The sequence below is a fragment of the Diaporthe batatas genome (genome assembly GCF_019321695.1).
Source record: "Diaporthe batatas strain CRI 302-4 chromosome Unknown Contig00002, whole genome shotgun sequence".
Classification (NCBI taxonomy): Eukaryota; Fungi; Ascomycota; class Sordariomycetes; order Diaporthales; family Diaporthaceae; genus Diaporthe; species Diaporthe batatas.
In genome coordinates this window covers 3,309,064-3,326,287 of record NW_025408549.1, presented here as the reverse complement: position 1 = coordinate 3,326,287, position 17,224 = coordinate 3,309,064, and the positions used below count along the sequence as shown (strand labels likewise).

Genomic DNA, 17,224 nt, shown 5'->3' with positions numbered 1-17,224 from the left:
AAAAGGTATACTAGAAGGTATATTAAAAGGTATACTAGAAGGGGTTTATATTAAAAGTATTGAAAATTAGAGAAAGAAATTATATTATAAGGTCTTTTAATACTAACTTAAAAGGTATTTATAAACATAAGGGAGTTACTTAGAAAAATTAATACTAGGTAAGCGGTTAATAGGAACTAAGTAAGTAGATATAATTACTAAGTAAGTAAATGTTAACTTTTTATAATCTCTTTTTTTTATAATTATTTTTAACTTTTAAAATACCCTTAAAATTTAAAAAAGAATTATTTTAATTTAATAATATATATTATTATAATTATTAAATTAAAATAAATATTATAATAATAACCTTAAAGGAAAAAAAGTAGTATAATAATTAAAAAGTTATTAGAAAGGTATAGGTATTTATAGTAACTATCTCTAATATATATTAATGCACGGTGTGGTATAGTTAGATACACCACAGATGGTTCCACGGCAAGATATCACATCCGCCGCTTTTTAAACTCCCTATAATTAGTGCAAAATGAAAACTTGAAATCTTGCATTACTACATAAAGTACTAGTAGCTGGGCACTCTTTACCACTATATGACGACTTCAACATGAGCTCACAGGAAAACCTCTTGATCTCGAGGGTGAAGCTTGAGTCGAGGTAGCCTGTTGTGAGTTCCATGTACAATATTTGTCACGAATACTAGAAGGGGACATTGAATAGAGCAAATTGACTTCAAATGTTGTTTCCTAACTACGAATAGTGAGCGGGGGAAGCCCGTGATAGACAATGGAGCGGCACAATAGTGGAGCCCCCAGCTCTCGATAACATCAATATTAAAATCTCCCGGTTCTCCTCCAGCGTCTGCTTACCATTGCGTGGAACTCGCCATCTTCAAGCAAAATCAAAGTCTCTCCCTGGGGCGTTGTGACAGTGATTGTAGGAGGCCTCTGGCAGAAGGGGTTGATGCTGGACATGTACTGCGGCAAACGTAGCAAAATAGACTGCTCTTGGTGAGGAAGACCAAGAGAGTGCATCTTCCTTGACCAGCGCCTGAACAGCTTTCGGAACTGTTCGTGGTCCCTTACCAGCAGGTTAAAAGGCCTCGTAACGTCGAGAGGAGTTGGCGAGGACATGGCGAGTCGACAAACGATGGGCGGAGATGTTGGGGATTACCTTGGTGTACTCGGACCAGTCAGGAGATGGACTTACCCTTTTATAATAATACAAGGCATGAGCTTTGAATTGGTCATCTCAAAGATTACCTCATCATTGTTCAATTGACAGCCGGGTTCTTTGACATAATGCTCTTTATTGTTCTGTTTGAAAAGAGATGACTTGCTTTATGTGGCAGAACTGGTACAATATTATTCTGATTATTCCTTGTTATTACCGGCCGAGCCGCCGTTTGTATCTAAAAATCGAGTGAACAATCACTGGAGGCTGGATAACCTAACGGGTATACACCAGAGACAGCAGATCAAGCCGGCTAGTTCTGACCAGGTGGTATTACATGCACTGATTACCTCTTCGTTTCTAATTCGATGCTCCTGAGTTCATTGAATGTCCATTAACTCACTCTTATCCTGTTGTTACAATTCATGAGAGAGTATCATGCCAGATAAACTTGAACGTCTCACGAGTCCATTCCAGATGACAAGGTGGCAACAACCTGAAGTCGACAATTAGGAAGTCGTTACGTTGGAACAATCAAAACTCAATTACTTAACTGGGTGGAGCCCGCGTGCTATTTCGGAAGACGTCTATAACATCTATTTCTCAAGTCTAAAACTGTCCCAAGCAGGCGAGCCCCAGCTGAGATGACCAAGGTCCGAGTTGGCCATGAGGGAGACAACGTGGTAAACTTCCTGTTAACACTCAGTTGGGCCTGAGCCCAGCAGGCAGCGGCTCCTCCTCACCAGGCGGTAGCGCATGCTCAGGGAGGCCGGAGCCGAGCTCGCAGACCTCGTCGAAGCTCCAGCCCATGCCGCCATGGCCGGCCCTGGTGAGGTCCCACTGCTTCAGAGCAAGCTTGCCCGTGCCCGCGCCGCCCTCCTCCTCAGCAAATTCGTAGATGCGGTAGTCGGCGTTGAAGTACCAGTCGCCCGTCAGCGCCAGGCGCATGAAGCCCGAGTGGGAGACGACGACGACGGCCTTCTCGGGGCGGGCGCGCAGGTCGCGCAGGCACGACTGGGCGCGCTCGAGGAGGTGCTGCCTGGTGTACCAATACCTCTCCCCCGCGGGCGATGTCTTGTCCGGGTAGGCCGGGTCGACCCTGCTGAAGTCGATGGCGGGGAACTCGGCGGCCACGGCGGCGACGGGCGAGCCCGTGTCGCAGGGCTTGGCCGAGTTCTCCTGCCAGTCGGCGTTTGCCTCGATGGGGATGCCCCTCTCGGCGGCCCAGTCGCCCAGGGCCAGCATCGCCGTCTCGCAGGTGCGGCGCATGGGGCTGACCAGGATGAGGCCCACGTCGAGGTCCTTGGGGAGCTTCTCGCGCAGGTTCTCCTTCAGCTGCTGGCACTGCTGACGGCCGAGCTCTGAGAGCTCCGGGTCAGGGATCTCGTAGTTTTGTGAGGGGCTGTCAGCTGGGGTTCTCTTCTTTGTAGGGGTTGGGGTGACTTATTGTCGACATTGTGCAAGGCTTGGGCGTGCCTGATGAGGATGATGGTCGGAGGCATTTTGGGTGTAAGTTGAGCGTGCCTTTGTCGTAGGTCGGTCGTGTGGTTTACGGACGTAATAATTCTCAGCAAAGTATAGACTTTTATAACCACAAAGCGTGTGACTCAGTGCTCTAGTTTGCTCTATGTTGCTCTAGGGTGAAATTTTGAAAGACTCTATTTCCCTTGATAACTTGAGAAGGAGAGGCTGTCACTTCCGGAGCGTGTGTTGCCTAGAGTGACCGACCGATCGATGCGGGTCGGGCCGGGGACTGCTGCGCATGCAAACGAATGTCACAGTTCGGTGCCGCAGCGGACAGTGTCAGCCCCGACTCAATTGCACCGTTGCACATGCGAAAAGTTGGAGCTTCCAATCCAAGCAACCTGAACTTGGCACTCACCCACTACTGCCAGGAGGCCCGGCCAGGAACGCTAGACCATTCCACCATGACCAGCATCGACGAGTTGTTCAAGGTGAGCTCCCAAACAGCAGCGCAATTGGCCCTGTGGAAGCTTTTCTGACCTGTCTCCAGGGGCTGCCCAGCAAACGAAAGGCAGAGCCACTCCGCGACCCTAGTACGTGCTTACACTTTCTGCAACCAAGCCTACTTCTGTTTTCTATTCTCTCTCTCGTATGAAGTACTGACCAGACGTCCCTGCCCCGCAGATCAAGTCTACAAGTCCGCCAAGCTCGCCCGGGTCGAGGACGAGGCCGACGACGACGACACCGAGGCCGGCCCGGCCCTGCCCCCACCAGACGGCGAGGATGACGACGGCGACTACGGCCCAGCCATGCCCCCAGGCGGGGAGGGAGAAGACGACGGCGACGACGAGGAGGGCCGCTTCTTCGGCGGCGGCGTGACGGCGGGGGAGTCGCGGGCGCTGGACTACATCAACGAGGCGGGCGACGACCTCCCCGAGGAGAAGATCGACGCGTCGTGGCTCAAGAAGACGGCCCTCAAGTTCGAGCAGCGCATCAACAAGAACGCGGCCCAGCGCGCAAAGTACGAGGACGACCCGGCAAGGTTCATCCAGAGCGAGGCCGACCTCGACGCCGACATCCGCGCCCTGAGCATCCTGGGCGAGCACCCGGAGCTGTACCCGGACCTGGCGCGCCTGGGCACCGTCGCGAGCCTCGTGGGCCTGCTGGCGCACGAGAACGCCGACATCGCCATCGGCGCCATCGAGATCATCGGCGAGCTGACGGACGAGGACGTCGCCGCCGAGGAGGACCAGTGGGACGCCCTCGTCGGCGCCCTGCTCGAGGCGGACCTGGTCGGCCTGCTGGTGAGCAACCTGCGGCGGCTGAACGAGGACTCGGACGACGAGGCGGACCGCACGGGCGTTTACCACGCGCTCAGCGTGGTGGAGAACCTGTGCTCCAACGCCGCCACGGCGGAGAGGATCGCCAAGGACGACGGGCTGCTGGGGTGGCTGCTGGCGAGGATACAGAAGAAGGAGAAGGCCACGACGCAGAACAAGCAGTACGCGGCCGAGATCCTGGCCATCCTCGTGCAGACGTCGCCGGCGAACCGGCGGAGGCTGGCGGGCAACGACGCCGTGGACGCCATGCTGCAGCTGCTGGCCGCGTACCGCAAGCTGGACCCGGACAAGGGCCACGAGGAGGAGTACATGGAGAACCTGTTCGAGGCCCTGGCGTGCGTCGTCGACGAGCCCGAGGGCAAGGCCAGGTTCGTCGAGGCCGAGGGCGTCGAGCTGTGCCTGATCATGCTCAAGGAGGGCAAGAAGAGCAGGCCCGCCGCGCTGCGGGTCCTCGACCACGCGGCGGGCGGGACGGCGGGCACCGAGGTGTGCCAGAAGCTCGTCGAGGCGGGCGGCCTCAAGACGCTGTTCACGGCCTTCATGAAGAAGGGCCGCGACCACCACCACCACCACAACAACACCACGACGACGGAGCACCTCGTGAGCATCTTCTCGTGGATGCTGCGGCTCCTGCCGGCCGACTCGGCGGAGCGCGTGCGGCTGCTGGTCAAGTTCGTCGAGAAGGACTTTGAGAAGACGGGGCGGCTCGTCGCGCTGCGGCGGGACGTGGCGGCGCGGCTGCGGCGGGTCGACGAGGAGATGGGCAGGGAGAACCGCGCGCGGGGGGACATGGCCCTGACCGAGGGGGAGATGGAGGAGGAGCGCTTCCTCCGGCGGCTCGAGGAGGGCCTGTTCCTGCTGCAGAGCATCGACCTCGTGCTGGCGTGGCTCATCGCCGAGGACGACGGCACCAGGGACAAGATCCGGGCGCTGCTGGCCGACCGCGACGAGACGTTCGAGGTCGTCAGGGCCTCGCTGCGGGAGCGGCTGGACGCCATCGGCGACAAGACGTCGCAGGCCGGGAGGGACACGTCCGAGATGCTGGCCACGCTGATGGAGTTTTTGTAAGATTGTTGATTGCTTCATGATGATACCACAGATTGCTTGAACAAATGCATCACAGGTCGGCTGCACGCGCGTGCAGCCTGCTACAGTAGCCAGTGTGCCCTGGGCCTCCTTCTTCCTCTAATGAGTAATGCCGGCCTGAGCGCCCATCATACACCGAGACCCCAATGGACATCCCAGCTCCTCACTTGGGTGCTTACAGCCTCCACCCGGTCCCCGAGCCATAGTCCCGCCGGCTTGCTCGTCTATCCCTTGGTGGGCGGTACGGGCTTGACGTCGAACACGGCGCTCAGCAGGTCCTTGACGACCTTGTCCTGGTTCTTCTTGCCAGCCTCCTGGATCTCCTTGATCTTGGCCTCGGCCTCCTTGTTGGCCTCCTCCTCGGCCTTCTTGTTTCCTTGGGAGTGCTAGAATGATTCCAACGGACCGTCAGTCATGGGCTCCAGCCGTATGATGGGTGGACAACGCGCTGTCGCCGTTGGCGGTGGGTTGCGTTCCGTACCTCGGCCTCGAACTTCTTGTACTCCTCCTCCTTGGACGACCGGTACTGCTCTATCTCCTTCTTGGCTTCGTCACGGGCCTCCTTGACGCGCTTCGTCCTGTACTCTCGGGCTGTATGTCGAAGGCTCTCGGTCAGCTCAGCTCAGCTCACGCCGTACGTGGTCCTGTCGAGTGGGCCGATCGCTCGGGGTGCGTACACTTCTGGACGATCTTGGAGGCATCTTTCTCGGCCTGTAGGTTCTGTTAGCCACAGATGTAATGAACCAGTCCGATATCATCAGCCGTACTTCGAGAAGGGTCTGGATACCCGCAGAGTTCTGGGCAGACTGCCGTGTTACTATTGTTAGCATCCCGCCGTTCAGGCACTCTAGCCGGGGCCAGGTCGGGGCAGGCGAACCATGGTGTGAGGTGCTTGAGGGTATCGTGGAACGGGAAAGGGACGCCGAACTGATGTGGTGGAGAGAGAGTCTGTCGCAGGGTCGTCGTGGAGAGGAGAGGGTGGTGTCAAACGGGCTGGTTAACTGGGCGGATTGCGGCGATTACGACTTGGAGGTCGAAGCAGCCACCGCCAAGCGATGATGGATGGGCCTTGTGGGACGGACAGCTCCCCCCCAGCGGGTAGCTCCCACCTGCCGGGGTCTGCTCTTGGGTACTGGCCCGGCAACATGCCTGCCGGCGCAGCTTGGATGACGGAGTGCGATTTTATTGTATCTACGAAATCGGTCCATCTTCCATCTTCACACATGATCCAGCATGCTCGTGTCGTCGATACCCGCCAATCGTCCAGGATGATATTATAGGACCCCAGAGCTCACGCCCCAACTCCATCACACCCAACCAGCCACTGCCCCAGCCACAATGGCCTCCCGCGGCTCAAAGATCGCCCTCGCGAGCACGTCCCTCTTCGCCGTCTCGACCATCATCCTCGTCCACTTCCAGCAAAAGGCCGAGCAATCCGTACGTCCCTTTTGCAACCCCCTTGCCCCGGCCGCTCTCTCGCACGTACAAAAAATTCAGCTGCTAACATAAAATTGCCCCCCACCACACAGGCAATGCACCAGGGCGTCGTCCGCGACATGGAGCAGCAGCGCATCAAGCGCGAGAGGCAGCTCGACTTCGACCTCCAGAAACAGCTCGAGGCCGAGTACAGGCAGGAGCAGAACGTGCGCAGCTCCGTCGAGAACATCCCGCCGGCGCAGGGTGGTCTGAAGAGGTAGATGGATGGGTCCTGTAGCAGCAGCAGCAGTTAGCAGTCAGTCAGTCCACCCGCCACCTGCGTCGACGTCTCTCTCGCGCTGCCATTTCGCCCCTGCGCGAACAGGATGATCTGTCGCATGATACCACCCCTCCTCCGAGATAGACAAATGGCACGCAGCTCTCGGGGAAGCTAGCGCTGCCTCGCGTCCCGCTGGGACGGCTTTTTTGCCGTATTATGACTCGCCCGGTCGTCCGGTCGCCCAGTTAGGAACGAGAAGAAAGTGTTTCTGGGAGAAGCCCTAGGCGCTCAGAGCACCATGCATCCGGTGAAGAAATGACCAGCAGACCGATTACGAGGGTCCTTTTGAAGAGTCGGCACCCGTCTATTCCCCACTCTCGGGTTTGTAGTCTAGGAATGGGAATGCAGAAGCTCCAGATGCCCTGCGCCATGTACATATAAAATAAGGCTTGTAAACTTCTTGTCCACTCAAACCCGCTTTGCCGTCGCTTTGAATCTATAGGTCCATGCCATTTGGTATCACTTTTATTGTATCTTTGGCATTCATGCCTTTTATCGAGGACTAAAGATCATGGCCCCGGCGTTGTTCTCAAACCCCAAATCGGTCATATCTTATCCGTCTGCGATCTCTGTCGGCCTCTGCTCAAAGGCAGCCAGCCTTGCCACCTGCCGGCCTGTTGCTTCCAAAACTCTATCTACCCATGTGCGCTCTTTTAACAACGCAACGCTGGGCAGGATGGAGTGGCTGCTGCCTCGATTATAACGGTAGCTCCCACCCAAAGCCTGAACGCCGTTGTTCATGCAATTTAACCGCCCCATATACGTACCCTTCGTGGCAATCTGATGTTAAAAGTGTGGTCAATGAAGGTTAAACCTATCCATGACAGCTCAGCGGGGGCGGACCCACTCTGGCGAGCGGACAGCCCCGACTAGTCTCACACCCAGACATGTCTCATCAGTTCTACCTGATCGACACGCCCGACCGGTCGGTGAACATGCGCGAGGCAATGTTCATGGCTGCCAGCTCCTGGAAGAGCAGCTTGGCGGCATATGGAATGTGCACCTGGGCGATCTTTGTCTTGTTCTTGCAGGGCCGGCATTCGAAGGACTGCTTGGTGAGGTTGCTGCATGCATGTTAGCTCTACGCTCTCGTGCCTGAGTTTTCGAGGGCCGGGACTTACGCAATAGGCGTCATGAGTCCACAAATCTCACAGATGTGGACTCTGAACGCATCTGACACCTCGAACAAACGCTCCTTCAGGAAGGCAGCCGCTCCGTGGGCAATCATACAATCACGTTCCATTTCTCCGAAACGCAGTCCACCATCCCTAGCACGACCCTCGACTGGTTGCCGCGTCATGATTTGCACGGGGCCACGGGCCCGGGCGTGAATCTTGTCGTCCACCATGTGACGGAGACGCTGGTAGTATGTCGGCCCGAAGAAGACCTGGGCCCTGAGCTTGCGCCCGGTGTGCCCGTGGTACAGGACTTCGAAACCACGCGATTGGTATCCATGCGCGTGAAGCAGATCGGAGACGGAGTCAACGGTGACGTCGGTGAAAGGTGTCGCATCGCCCTCCATACCCTTCAAGGTAGACACCTTGGACAACAGACACTCGATCAAGTGAGCAATTGTCATACGCGACGGAATGGCGTGAGGGTTGATGATAATGTCGGGTGTAACACCTTCACGACTGAATGGCATGTCTTCCTGACGGTAAGTGACACCAATAGTGCCCTTTTGACCGTGACGAGAAGCAAACTTGTCACCAATCTGAGGGATCTTGGTCGTGCGAACTCGAACCTTGACGTAACGCAAGCCGTCCTGGTTCGTGGTGACCACGACGGAGTCAATGATGCCGCTCTCGGTGCTTCGAAGCGGAGTGGATGCGTCTCGCTTGACGTGCTGAGCAGTGCGTTGTCCGAGTTCCTGGTTGTCAGGGTTGATGGGGGAGGTCTTTCCAATGATGATATCTTCGCCAGAAACCCTGACACCAGGCGCGATGATTCCATCGTCGTCAAGCTTGTCGTATGTGCCGTGCTTCAACCGGAGCGTGTCGGAGCGGAACGGCTTCTCGAAAGACTCAACGACGTTGATACCCACCCGCTTCTCCGAATCGGTATACGAACGGAAGAAGAGACTCCGGAACAGACCGCGATCGATACTGCTCTGGTTCATGATGACGGAATCTTCCTGGTTGTATCCAGAGTAGCAAGCAATGGCCACGATCGCATTCTGGCCGGCGGGCAGCTCTCGGAACTTCAGGAATTCCATAGAGCGTGTTGTCGCCAGAGGCTTCTGTGGGTAGTACAGAATGTTTGCCATTGTGTCCATGCGCCGCGAGTAGTTGGTAAGGAAGAAGCCCATTGCTTGTTTACCCATAGCCGACTGGTACGTGTTTCGTGGAGACTACCGCCTTCGTTAGCAGCGAGCAGATTTGAGACACTGGGGACCGACTTACCTGGTTGTGGTCAGGGAAGGGGATAATGCTGGCGCAAATCCCCAGAAGCATGCTAGGGTGGATCTCACAATGCGTGTACATGTTGATGTCGGTGTTGATCTTAGTCTTGACACGAGCGTTCAGGTCCGTAGAGTCATCGTTCAGGCGATCCAGTTTCTCCTGATGGTGTTCTTCTTCGGTCTGCTTTGGCCTCTTCTTCGCCTCCCGGTACTCATCGAGATCCTCGGGACTCATGCAAATCATCGCCGTTTCCTCTTCCTCGGCATCCAGATACTCGATGACACCACTGTGCTGCAGACTGTCCCAGCCGAAGTAGTCCTCGTCCGCCGGGTTCAAGTTCTGGTCGGCCTCTAGACGCCGGATGTGTTCCTTGTTAAGCACCAAGGTACCCTTCATCGCGCCAGTGTCAGGGTTGTCTTCTTGTTCCACTACGAACAAGGGTCGCATCACGCGACCAGCGTCAGAGAAGATCTTGAACTCCCGGTCACGGATATCTCGGACAAGAGAAACTTCGTGGGAGATGATGCTCTTGCGTCGCAGGTCTTGCACCAGACCAACGAGATGCTTTGGATCCTGATGGACACCAACCCATGTGCCGTTGATAAAGATCTTGGTTGCGTATGGGTTTGAAGCAGGGTCGTACTCTTCAAGCACTTCCATGTTTCGCTGAATCATGAAATCCCTGATAGGGTCTGCCGGTGTTCCCACACTCACGTAGCACATTAGAGACAAGTTCTTGACGAGACCACAAGCCTGGCCCTCAGGGGTTTCTGCTGGACAGACAAGACCCCAATGCGTGTTGTGTAGTTGACGAGGCTTCGCCAATTTTCCGTCACGGCCGATGGGTGTATTTGTTCGTCGCAAATGGGAAAGTGTGGAAGAGAATGTGTATCGGTTCAGCACTTGGGAGACACCGGCGGTAGAACTCATTGCCTTCTTCTGATCGCCCCAGTTTCCAGTTGCCAAAGAGTACTTGAGGCCATTGGTCAAGGTTCCATGACGAATGCCCAGGGTGAGGTCGAACCCCTTCTCTTCCTGGATGCATCGCTTCATGTAGGCCATGAGGTCTCCTGTAAGCTTCTTGACGATGTTTCGGAAGAGCTTCGCCAGAAGAGGACCCGCAAGATCGAGTCGCTTCTTGCCAAAATGGTCACGGTCATCGGTATCACGACGGCCGAGAGCGCACTGCAGCAGCTTGTGTGTCATGTAACCGAGGAAGAAGGCCTTCCTGGTCTCGCATCCCTCAGTTTGAGCAATGTGCGGCAGCATCTCCTTTTGCAGCACATCCTTTGCGTTTTTGATACGGATATACTTGGCGACCTGGTGACCATTATTCCCACGCCTGCCAATGTAGTCCAGTGCGACGTCTCGATCCTGCACAGCAAAGGCTTCCTCGATACATGGCCGTAGCATCTCCAGCATCTGGGTGTCGTTGTGGTCATAGCAGACCGCGTTGAGAATGTCTTCGTCACTGACCATGCCGAGTGCTCGGAACACTATGGCGATTGGAATGTCTGCCTTAATGTAGGGCAAGGTTGTGGAAATTGTCTGGCCGAAGCCGCCTCGTCCAGTCTCACCCTTGGCCTTGAGCTTCAGGGTAAGGGAGCTGATGAGACGCGAGCCCTTCTCCAACGCACTCCGAATCTCGGCATGGTACAGGTCGGGGCTGGGCTGGGCCTTCTTAAAGACTTGGACGATATTTGCTGCTGACCGCTCCTGTGCGATAAGAACCTTTTCACTGCCGTTGATGATAAAGTAACCACCTTGGTCGTAGGGGCACTCGTTCAACAAGAACAAGCCGGCATCGTCTTCGTTTCGCAGGTGGCAAATCTGTGACTTGACCATGATGGGCATCTTGCCAATGTACACCATGTCTCGTAGGTGCTCGGGGCCTGACTTCTTCTTGTCGCCGGCTTTCTCTGACTCCTCCATCTCCCATACTATGGTCGTTGGGCGTTCCTGAGTCTCCTCGTAGTGCTGGCGCTGATCGGGGTCCATGTCTTCATAAGGCACCTCCTTTTCTCTCGCGATCTTGACCTCCTTTGTTATGCGAACGTAGATGGGGCAAGAGTAGGTTAGGTTTCGGTCGCGACATTCGTAGGGAAGAAGGTTCTTGACGGCACCGTCGCCTTCGGTGACGTTGGGTCGGGTCACAAGAACATGACCAAACTTGATCTCGTATCGACGCATGCGCGCAGGTTCGGGGTCGTCGCTCGGTGGGAGCTTCTGGTCGAGACTGACGGTGGAGTATTCGTCCATGAGGCTCTGGACGGTGGTAGTGACAAACTCGTCGAACGAGTCGATCTGTTGCGATACGAGGCCCTTCTTGGCGAAGAAAGATGAAATCACCGTCCAGCAGTCTTCGGCCGTAATGGACTCATCTTCCATTTCTTCCTCATTCTCATCATACTCGTTCTCCCAGACATCTTCGCCGTAGTCCGCCATCTCGAGGCTGTGGATGCGATTCGGTAACGGATTCGGCTCGGTTGAAGATGTTTGCCAGGTGTTTGTCGAGGACGGCAATCTTTGACGGCAAGGTCGAGGGGGGTGGGTCGAGAGATGACGAGGTGGTCGTGCTTGTGCTTGTGCTTAGAAATGGCTGCCCACCACCAGACAGCTCGAGCGCATCAACTCCCAAGATGCGCAGAGAGTCACCTCATCAAATGAAACCCACAAAAGTACCCTGTCGAAGTTAAAGAGAGTGTACGATGATGGATCACAGAGGTAACCCTGTCACAACGGGGTTGGTGGAAGCTGAGGGGCTGATGGGAGTCGAGAATGGGCAGGCGGTGGATTCGCGGTCTCAGGCACGTCGCCTTTGTGAAGATTTGCTGGTGGTCAAGGCTAGGAGCTGTCTCTTGCCGTCCGTGCCTGCCTGCCTGCCTGCCTGCGACCGGCAAGGCGCTAGTGAATTCTGGGACTAGCGCATTCTCAGGTTGCCACTACCACAGTTGGAACCGTCACAGACCCACGGCCAACGAGGCTGCTGCGAGGTCAGCAGTACATGCAGGGGTTGTACAGGACCCCTGTCAAGAATTTTGGCTGCAGCTCCCGGAGTTGCAATCCTCGCAGTCGATTTCGCGGGGCGCCCCACTATGGTGCCTGCTAGCATGCCTGCTTTCCCCCTAAAATGAACTTTTTTTCGTCATTGCCTTTGACCTGTTTGGGTGACTCAGAAGACCTGGGGAAGTACATAATTACATGTGCCTCCGATCCAGACTACTCTAGTCGAATCTTTCCCTCTGTCACCATCTAGCAAACACAGATCAACAGACCCTTTGATCTCACCAATCCGCCCCAACAATGTGCCCTACTCCAGACGAAGCCCCGGCTACCGCCAGCCGTACCAATGGCGCCAATGGCACAAATGGCAGTGACAATTGTATGTCAAATCTCTGCTGCTCCCGCCGGGACTGTTGGGCTCGTCATTGTGGCAGCAGAACCGTTTACTGATGACCACCTTGCTTCCTAGCCCACCCTGGTTACACTGCTATTCCAGTAAGTCCTGTGCTTCGAGCCAGATGGGAAGGCCTACGTCTAATTGCCGTCTCGACAGACCAAGCCTACACACCGTGCGCCCTATGCGCCTGTTGGCGACTTCCTGAGCAATGTCTCCAGGTTCAAGATCAGTGAGTCAAGAGAGCCCCAAGCTCTTCATCCGGGCCTCCCGCATCTATGCGATGCCCTGTCGGTCGCAGCAGGGCAAACCACTGACTCAATTGCCCCACGCAACAGTCGAGTCTACCCTCCGTGAGGGCGAGCAGTTCGCGAACGCCTTCTTCGACACCGAGACCAAGATCAAGATTGCCAAGGCCCTCGACGATTTCGGCGTCGACTACATCGAGCTCACCTCGCCCGCCGCCTCGGAGCAATCGCGAAAGGATTGCGAGACCATCTGCAAGCTCGGCCTCAAGGCCAAGATCCTGACCCACGTCCGCTGCCACATGGACGATGCCCGTCTGGCTGTGGAGACTGGTGTCGATGGACTCGATGTCGTCATTGGCACATCCGCGTACCTCCGTGAGCATTCGCATGGCAAGGACATGACCTACATCATCAACGTGAGTTGTGCTGCGTGCGCCCGGTGGTCCTAGCGGCCAAGCATTTTGGCAGACCTTGGGCCGATATCGGACACCGTATTGACAAACAGACAGACTGCCATTGAGGTCATCGAATTCGTCAAGTCCAAGGGCCTCGAGGTCCGATTCTCCAGCGAGGACTCTTTCCGTTCCGACCTGGTCGATCTTCTCTCCGTGTACAGTGCCGTTGACAAGGTTGGCGTTCACCGAGTGGGAATCGCAGACACAGTGTAAGCCTGCGCCATGCGCTTCAATGTGCCCAGGAGGCCTTGCTGACCTTTCTGCAGCGGCTGCGCTTCCCCAAGACAGGTCTACGACCTGGTGAGGAGTAAGTACTGCGCAATTTTCTTGTTGTCAATTTCCACGATTTGTCCTGCTGCCCAGGTGTCTGGACGTCCCGGAGACCCAGCGATTCTTCCATTGTCTAAGCACCGCATGGCTAGCGCTTGAAGGCATTGCTGTTCCACGACAGTTTGGGAGTCTGGGAAGATGCAGGCACATGAGGACGACTCCATTATTCCCATTCCGCCTCCCCCTCTTCGTGCCAGTGCTGCTGTCTCGGAATGGCGCATCTGTCGCCTATTAATTATGGAGGCATCCCAGAACTGTGGCTGACCAATTACCTCCAGCTCTGCGTGGTGTTGTCAAGTGTGACATCGAGACTCATTTCGTAAGTGGAAGCCTTAGCATTACCTCTATCTGCACCTCCTCATCATGGACGTTTGTGCTAACTCGTCCACACAGCATGACGATACCGGCTGTGCCGTTGCCAACGCATACTGCGCTCTCGAAGCCGGTGCCACACACGGTAAGTCGATCCGCAAAAAGTGTCATGCGGAATGGTTCTAACAAAAGTCACAGTTGACACCTCGGTTCTTGGTATCGGTGAGCGCAATGGCATCACCACCCTTGGCGGTCTGATGGCGGTAAGTCTTGGATTACGACACGATGGGCGGAAACGCATGGCTGACCCCATCAAAGAGAATGATTGTCGCCGACCGCGAGTACGTGACCAGCAAGTACAAGCTCGAGAAGCTCAAGGACCTTGAGAACTTGGTGGCCGACGCTGGTATGTCACTGTCGCCTTGATGTTCTGATTGATGCAACACAGCTAACGGCAGCAGTGCAAATCAACGTGCCATTCAACAACCCAATCACTGGATTCGTACGAACTCCCGATCTACCTCTATCTCTGCCATGTTCTTTCAGCTGACATAGGATTAGTGTGCTTTCACTCACAAGGCTGGTATCCACGCCAAGGCCATCCTGAACAACCCGGCCACGTATGAGATTCTGAAGCCCGAAGACTTCGGTCTCAACCGCTACGGTAAGTGTGCCGTCCACATAAGTTGGCAATGATGATTGCATGCTAATCACTGTTCTGCCGCTCTAGTCCACTTTGCTTCAAGGCTGACAGGCTGGAATGCCATCAAGAGCCGTATTGAGCAGCTCGGCCTCTCCATGACTGACGACGAGGTCAAGCTCTGCACACAGAAGGTCAAGGCCATGGCTGATGTCAGGCCGCTGGCCATCGACGACGCCGACTCTGTGATCCGTACTTTCCACAAGAACCTCACGTCGGACGAGGAGAAGCCTCTGCTTCCCGACTTGACATCCGAGGAGCATGCCAAGTTCAAGAAGGCCGAGAAGGAGATTGCCGGTGAGACCGAGAAGAGATCAGCGGATGAGATTAGTGCCGAGGGTACAAACGGCAGCGCTGCCAAGAAGGTCAAGGTATAGACTTGTCTTCGGAACTCGGAAAAGAAAATGACTACCACTACGAGTCGATGCGTTCCATAGATGGTGGGCGGTGCAAAAAGAATTGGTGAGTGTTGGGTGTATTATAATGCGAGGTTAGGGGACCCCGGATGAAAGTCCTCGCTGTACCGGGGCAAAAGCGATCATCACAGCTCGGTGCTCTCTCATGATGGAATTTGAACAGCTCCGGAACCATGGGTTCGACGAAGAGCAAATTTAGGCACGCCTTGAGTGCCATTTGGCCAGGGAATTTCTCTTATTTTCGTACCAGGTTGGGAAAATCAAAAATGAATATTTCAAATTATCACAAACACTCAGGAGGAGAACCACGAGTGAAGTTCAAGGACAGCAAAAGCCGGGTCCGGAGAAGCAGTGAAGCGGTTCCAGTCCCACACTCTCGATGCCACGTAACTGAAGTGTGGTATTTGGTTCCGCTCAACACCTAATCGGCCACCCTCTCACACAACCTGCGGGCTAGAGGGCCGAAGTCATCGCAAATGGTCGAGGTATGTGTCACTTGCTCCACTAATACAACTACAATCAAGATTTTGTGGCCTGTTTCTTCTGGGCCTGACGGCTTGTCGTTCCCGTGGCACCTTACCGGAGGCTAGGCCCCCGTCATTACCGCTTTCGACCTGGAAGGGGGGTGGTGCAAGCACCTTAGACGTCCCGATTCGGCATGCATCGAAGCTCTGTCATGTGGTCCGTGATACTCAGACCATGTAAACACGATCGTGTAACATAAAAGCCTCAGGCATGGCCAGTGGAAATGTGTGCAGTCCGACATTCGACTCCAAGCTGGTGTTGAAAAGATGCATCAGTCCGTCTACATTTCAGCGGTGACAGCCGTCTTGGCTGGGATCACCCATGCCGCCTCTGGAGCCGGGTCTACCACGAGGTAATAACCATACATTTTCAACGCATTATCTCGTTTCACGGTACTAACTAATCATCACCGTCTAGATACTGGGACTGTTGCAAACCCTCATGTGCCTGGCCTGGAAAAGCCGCTGTCTCCCACCCGGCTTATACGTGCGACATCAACGACAAGCCACTCTCCAACTACGAGGCAGTCTCAGGATGCCAGAGCGGCGGCAGCGCCTACACATGTACTGACCAAGCCCCATGGGCAGCCAACGACCTCGTCTCCTACGGCTTCGCAGCAACGGCCATCAGCGGCGGCACAGAGGCCAGCTGGTGCTGCGCCTGCTACGCCCTGACCTTCACGTCCGGGAAGGCAAAGGGGAAGCAGATGATCGTGCAGTCCGTCAACACGGGCGGCGACCTCGGCGCGAACCACTTCGACCTCCAGATCCCCGGCGGCGGCACGGGCATCTTCGACGGGTGCACGGCGCAGTTCGGGAGCACGTGGGGCGCCCAGTACGGCGGCATCTCGGACAGGTCTCAGTGCGCGACGCTGCCGGCCAAGCTGCAGGCCGGCTGCGAGTGGCGGTTCGACTGGTTCCGGAACGCGGACAACCCGACGCACACCTTCACTCAGGTCGCGTGCCCTGCCGAGCTCACCAGCATCAGCGGCTGCGTCAGGGACGACGACGGCAGCTTTCCGAAGTTCGTCATGCCTTCGCCCGCTACGTGGACGCCTCCGACTCCTACGGTGACTGCTGCGGCTTATGGGCAGTGTGATAGCATGACTTGGGATGTGGCTATGCTGGTAGGTCTTTCTTGAGCGCCCGTTGTCACAAGAGTCCTAGGAGCATGTGCTACAGAAGGGCAAATCTTTCATAGTTTTCTTTTGGCGCGTTGCGATTTGAAATCTCATCCCCCTCACGATTGAATCAAACACATCCGGACTTCGGACCTACGCTGACCCATACAGTGCCCTTCCGGATACTACTGTAGCCGCATAACTGATTGTGAGTCGAAGTTCATCTCCCTCATACTTCACGATGTATGCTAATTGTGCATCGAGACTACTGGCAATGCGTTCAAGGTACCGCGCCTTCTTAGTCGTCGCTCACATAAATATAGAAGAATAGTAGGACAAACCAAAGGTCGGCCAGGGTCGGATAATTTGTAAATGATTTTTATAAAGCGGCACACTTTGAATTGAAATTCAATTGATATTCATTCCAGGTAGTCAAATACATGATGAAATATGAAGTATCTTTTGCCAATTTTAATGCTCGAGCTTCTCACGGCCTGGCCCTG

The 17,224-nt window shown here is 55.2% G+C and overlaps 7 protein-coding genes across 7 annotated transcripts; 4 read left to right on the top strand and 3 right to left on the bottom strand.

The window, feature by feature from the left end:
* Window positions 1-1,695: 1,695 nt before the first annotated feature.
* On the bottom strand, window positions 1,696-2,928 carry KVR01_001822 (uncharacterized protein). Its single transcript, XM_044787701.1, has 2 exons — window positions 2,618-2,928; window positions 1,696-2,564 (listed from the first exon to the last, which is right to left on the bottom strand). The coding sequence occupies exons 1-2, from the start codon at window positions 2,670-2,672 to the stop codon at window positions 1,873-1,875; spliced, it is 747 nt and encodes a 248-aa protein (XP_044649777.1). The 5' UTR covers window positions 2,673-2,928; the 3' UTR covers window positions 1,696-1,872.
* Window positions 2,929-2,942: 14 nt separating this feature from the next.
* On the top strand, window positions 2,943-5,042 carry KVR01_001274 (uncharacterized protein; the record flags this gene model as incomplete). The annotated part of the gene is made up of 3 exons (XM_044782800.1): window positions 2,943-3,125; window positions 3,185-3,227; window positions 3,319-5,042. 3 exons carry the CDS (start codon window positions 2,943-2,945, stop codon window positions 5,040-5,042), a joined length of 1,950 nt encoding a protein of 649 aa, XP_044649229.1.
* Window positions 5,043-5,284: 242 nt separating this feature from the next.
* Window positions 5,285-5,940, bottom strand: KVR01_001881 (uncharacterized protein; the record flags this gene model as incomplete). The annotated part of the gene is made up of 5 exons (XM_044789998.1): window positions 5,285-5,446; window positions 5,542-5,651; window positions 5,738-5,771; window positions 5,828-5,866; window positions 5,938-5,940. 5 exons carry the CDS (start codon window positions 5,938-5,940, stop codon window positions 5,285-5,287), a joined length of 348 nt encoding a protein of 115 aa, XP_044649836.1.
* A 458-nt stretch (window positions 5,941-6,398) lies between these two features.
* KVR01_001143 (uncharacterized protein) lies at window positions 6,399-6,757 on the top strand (the record flags this gene model as incomplete). The annotated part of the gene is made up of 2 exons (XM_044786243.1): window positions 6,399-6,497; window positions 6,590-6,757. The coding sequence occupies 2 exons, from the start codon at window positions 6,399-6,401 to the stop codon at window positions 6,755-6,757; spliced, it is 267 nt and encodes an 88-aa protein (XP_044649098.1).
* Window positions 6,758-7,717: 960 nt separating this feature from the next.
* On the bottom strand, window positions 7,718-11,663 carry KVR01_001079 (DNA-directed RNA polymerase II subunit RPB2; the record flags this gene model as incomplete). The annotated part of the gene is made up of 3 exons (XM_044791300.1): window positions 7,718-7,880; window positions 7,938-9,166; window positions 9,219-11,663. The coding sequence occupies 3 exons, from the start codon at window positions 11,661-11,663 to the stop codon at window positions 7,718-7,720; spliced, it is 3,837 nt and encodes a 1,278-aa protein (XP_044649034.1).
* An 858-nt stretch (window positions 11,664-12,521) lies between these two features.
* KVR01_001724 (uncharacterized protein) lies at window positions 12,522-15,037 on the top strand (the record flags this gene model as incomplete). Its single annotated transcript, XM_044792337.1, has 13 exons — window positions 12,522-12,600; window positions 12,691-12,716; window positions 12,775-12,847; window positions 12,954-13,279; window positions 13,373-13,527; window positions 13,585-13,625; window positions 13,927-13,967; window positions 14,042-14,105; window positions 14,159-14,223; window positions 14,279-14,366; window positions 14,422-14,462; window positions 14,522-14,624; window positions 14,691-15,037. 13 exons carry the CDS (start codon window positions 12,522-12,524, stop codon window positions 15,035-15,037), a joined length of 1,449 nt encoding a protein of 482 aa, XP_044649679.1.
* Window positions 15,038-15,867: 830 nt separating this feature from the next.
* On the top strand, window positions 15,868-16,973 carry KVR01_001176 (uncharacterized protein; the record flags this gene model as incomplete). The annotated part of the gene is made up of 3 exons (XM_044794042.1): window positions 15,868-15,953; window positions 16,019-16,727; window positions 16,893-16,973. 3 exons carry the CDS (start codon window positions 15,868-15,870, stop codon window positions 16,971-16,973), a joined length of 876 nt encoding a protein of 291 aa, XP_044649131.1.
* Window positions 16,974-17,224: the final 251 nt, after the last annotated feature.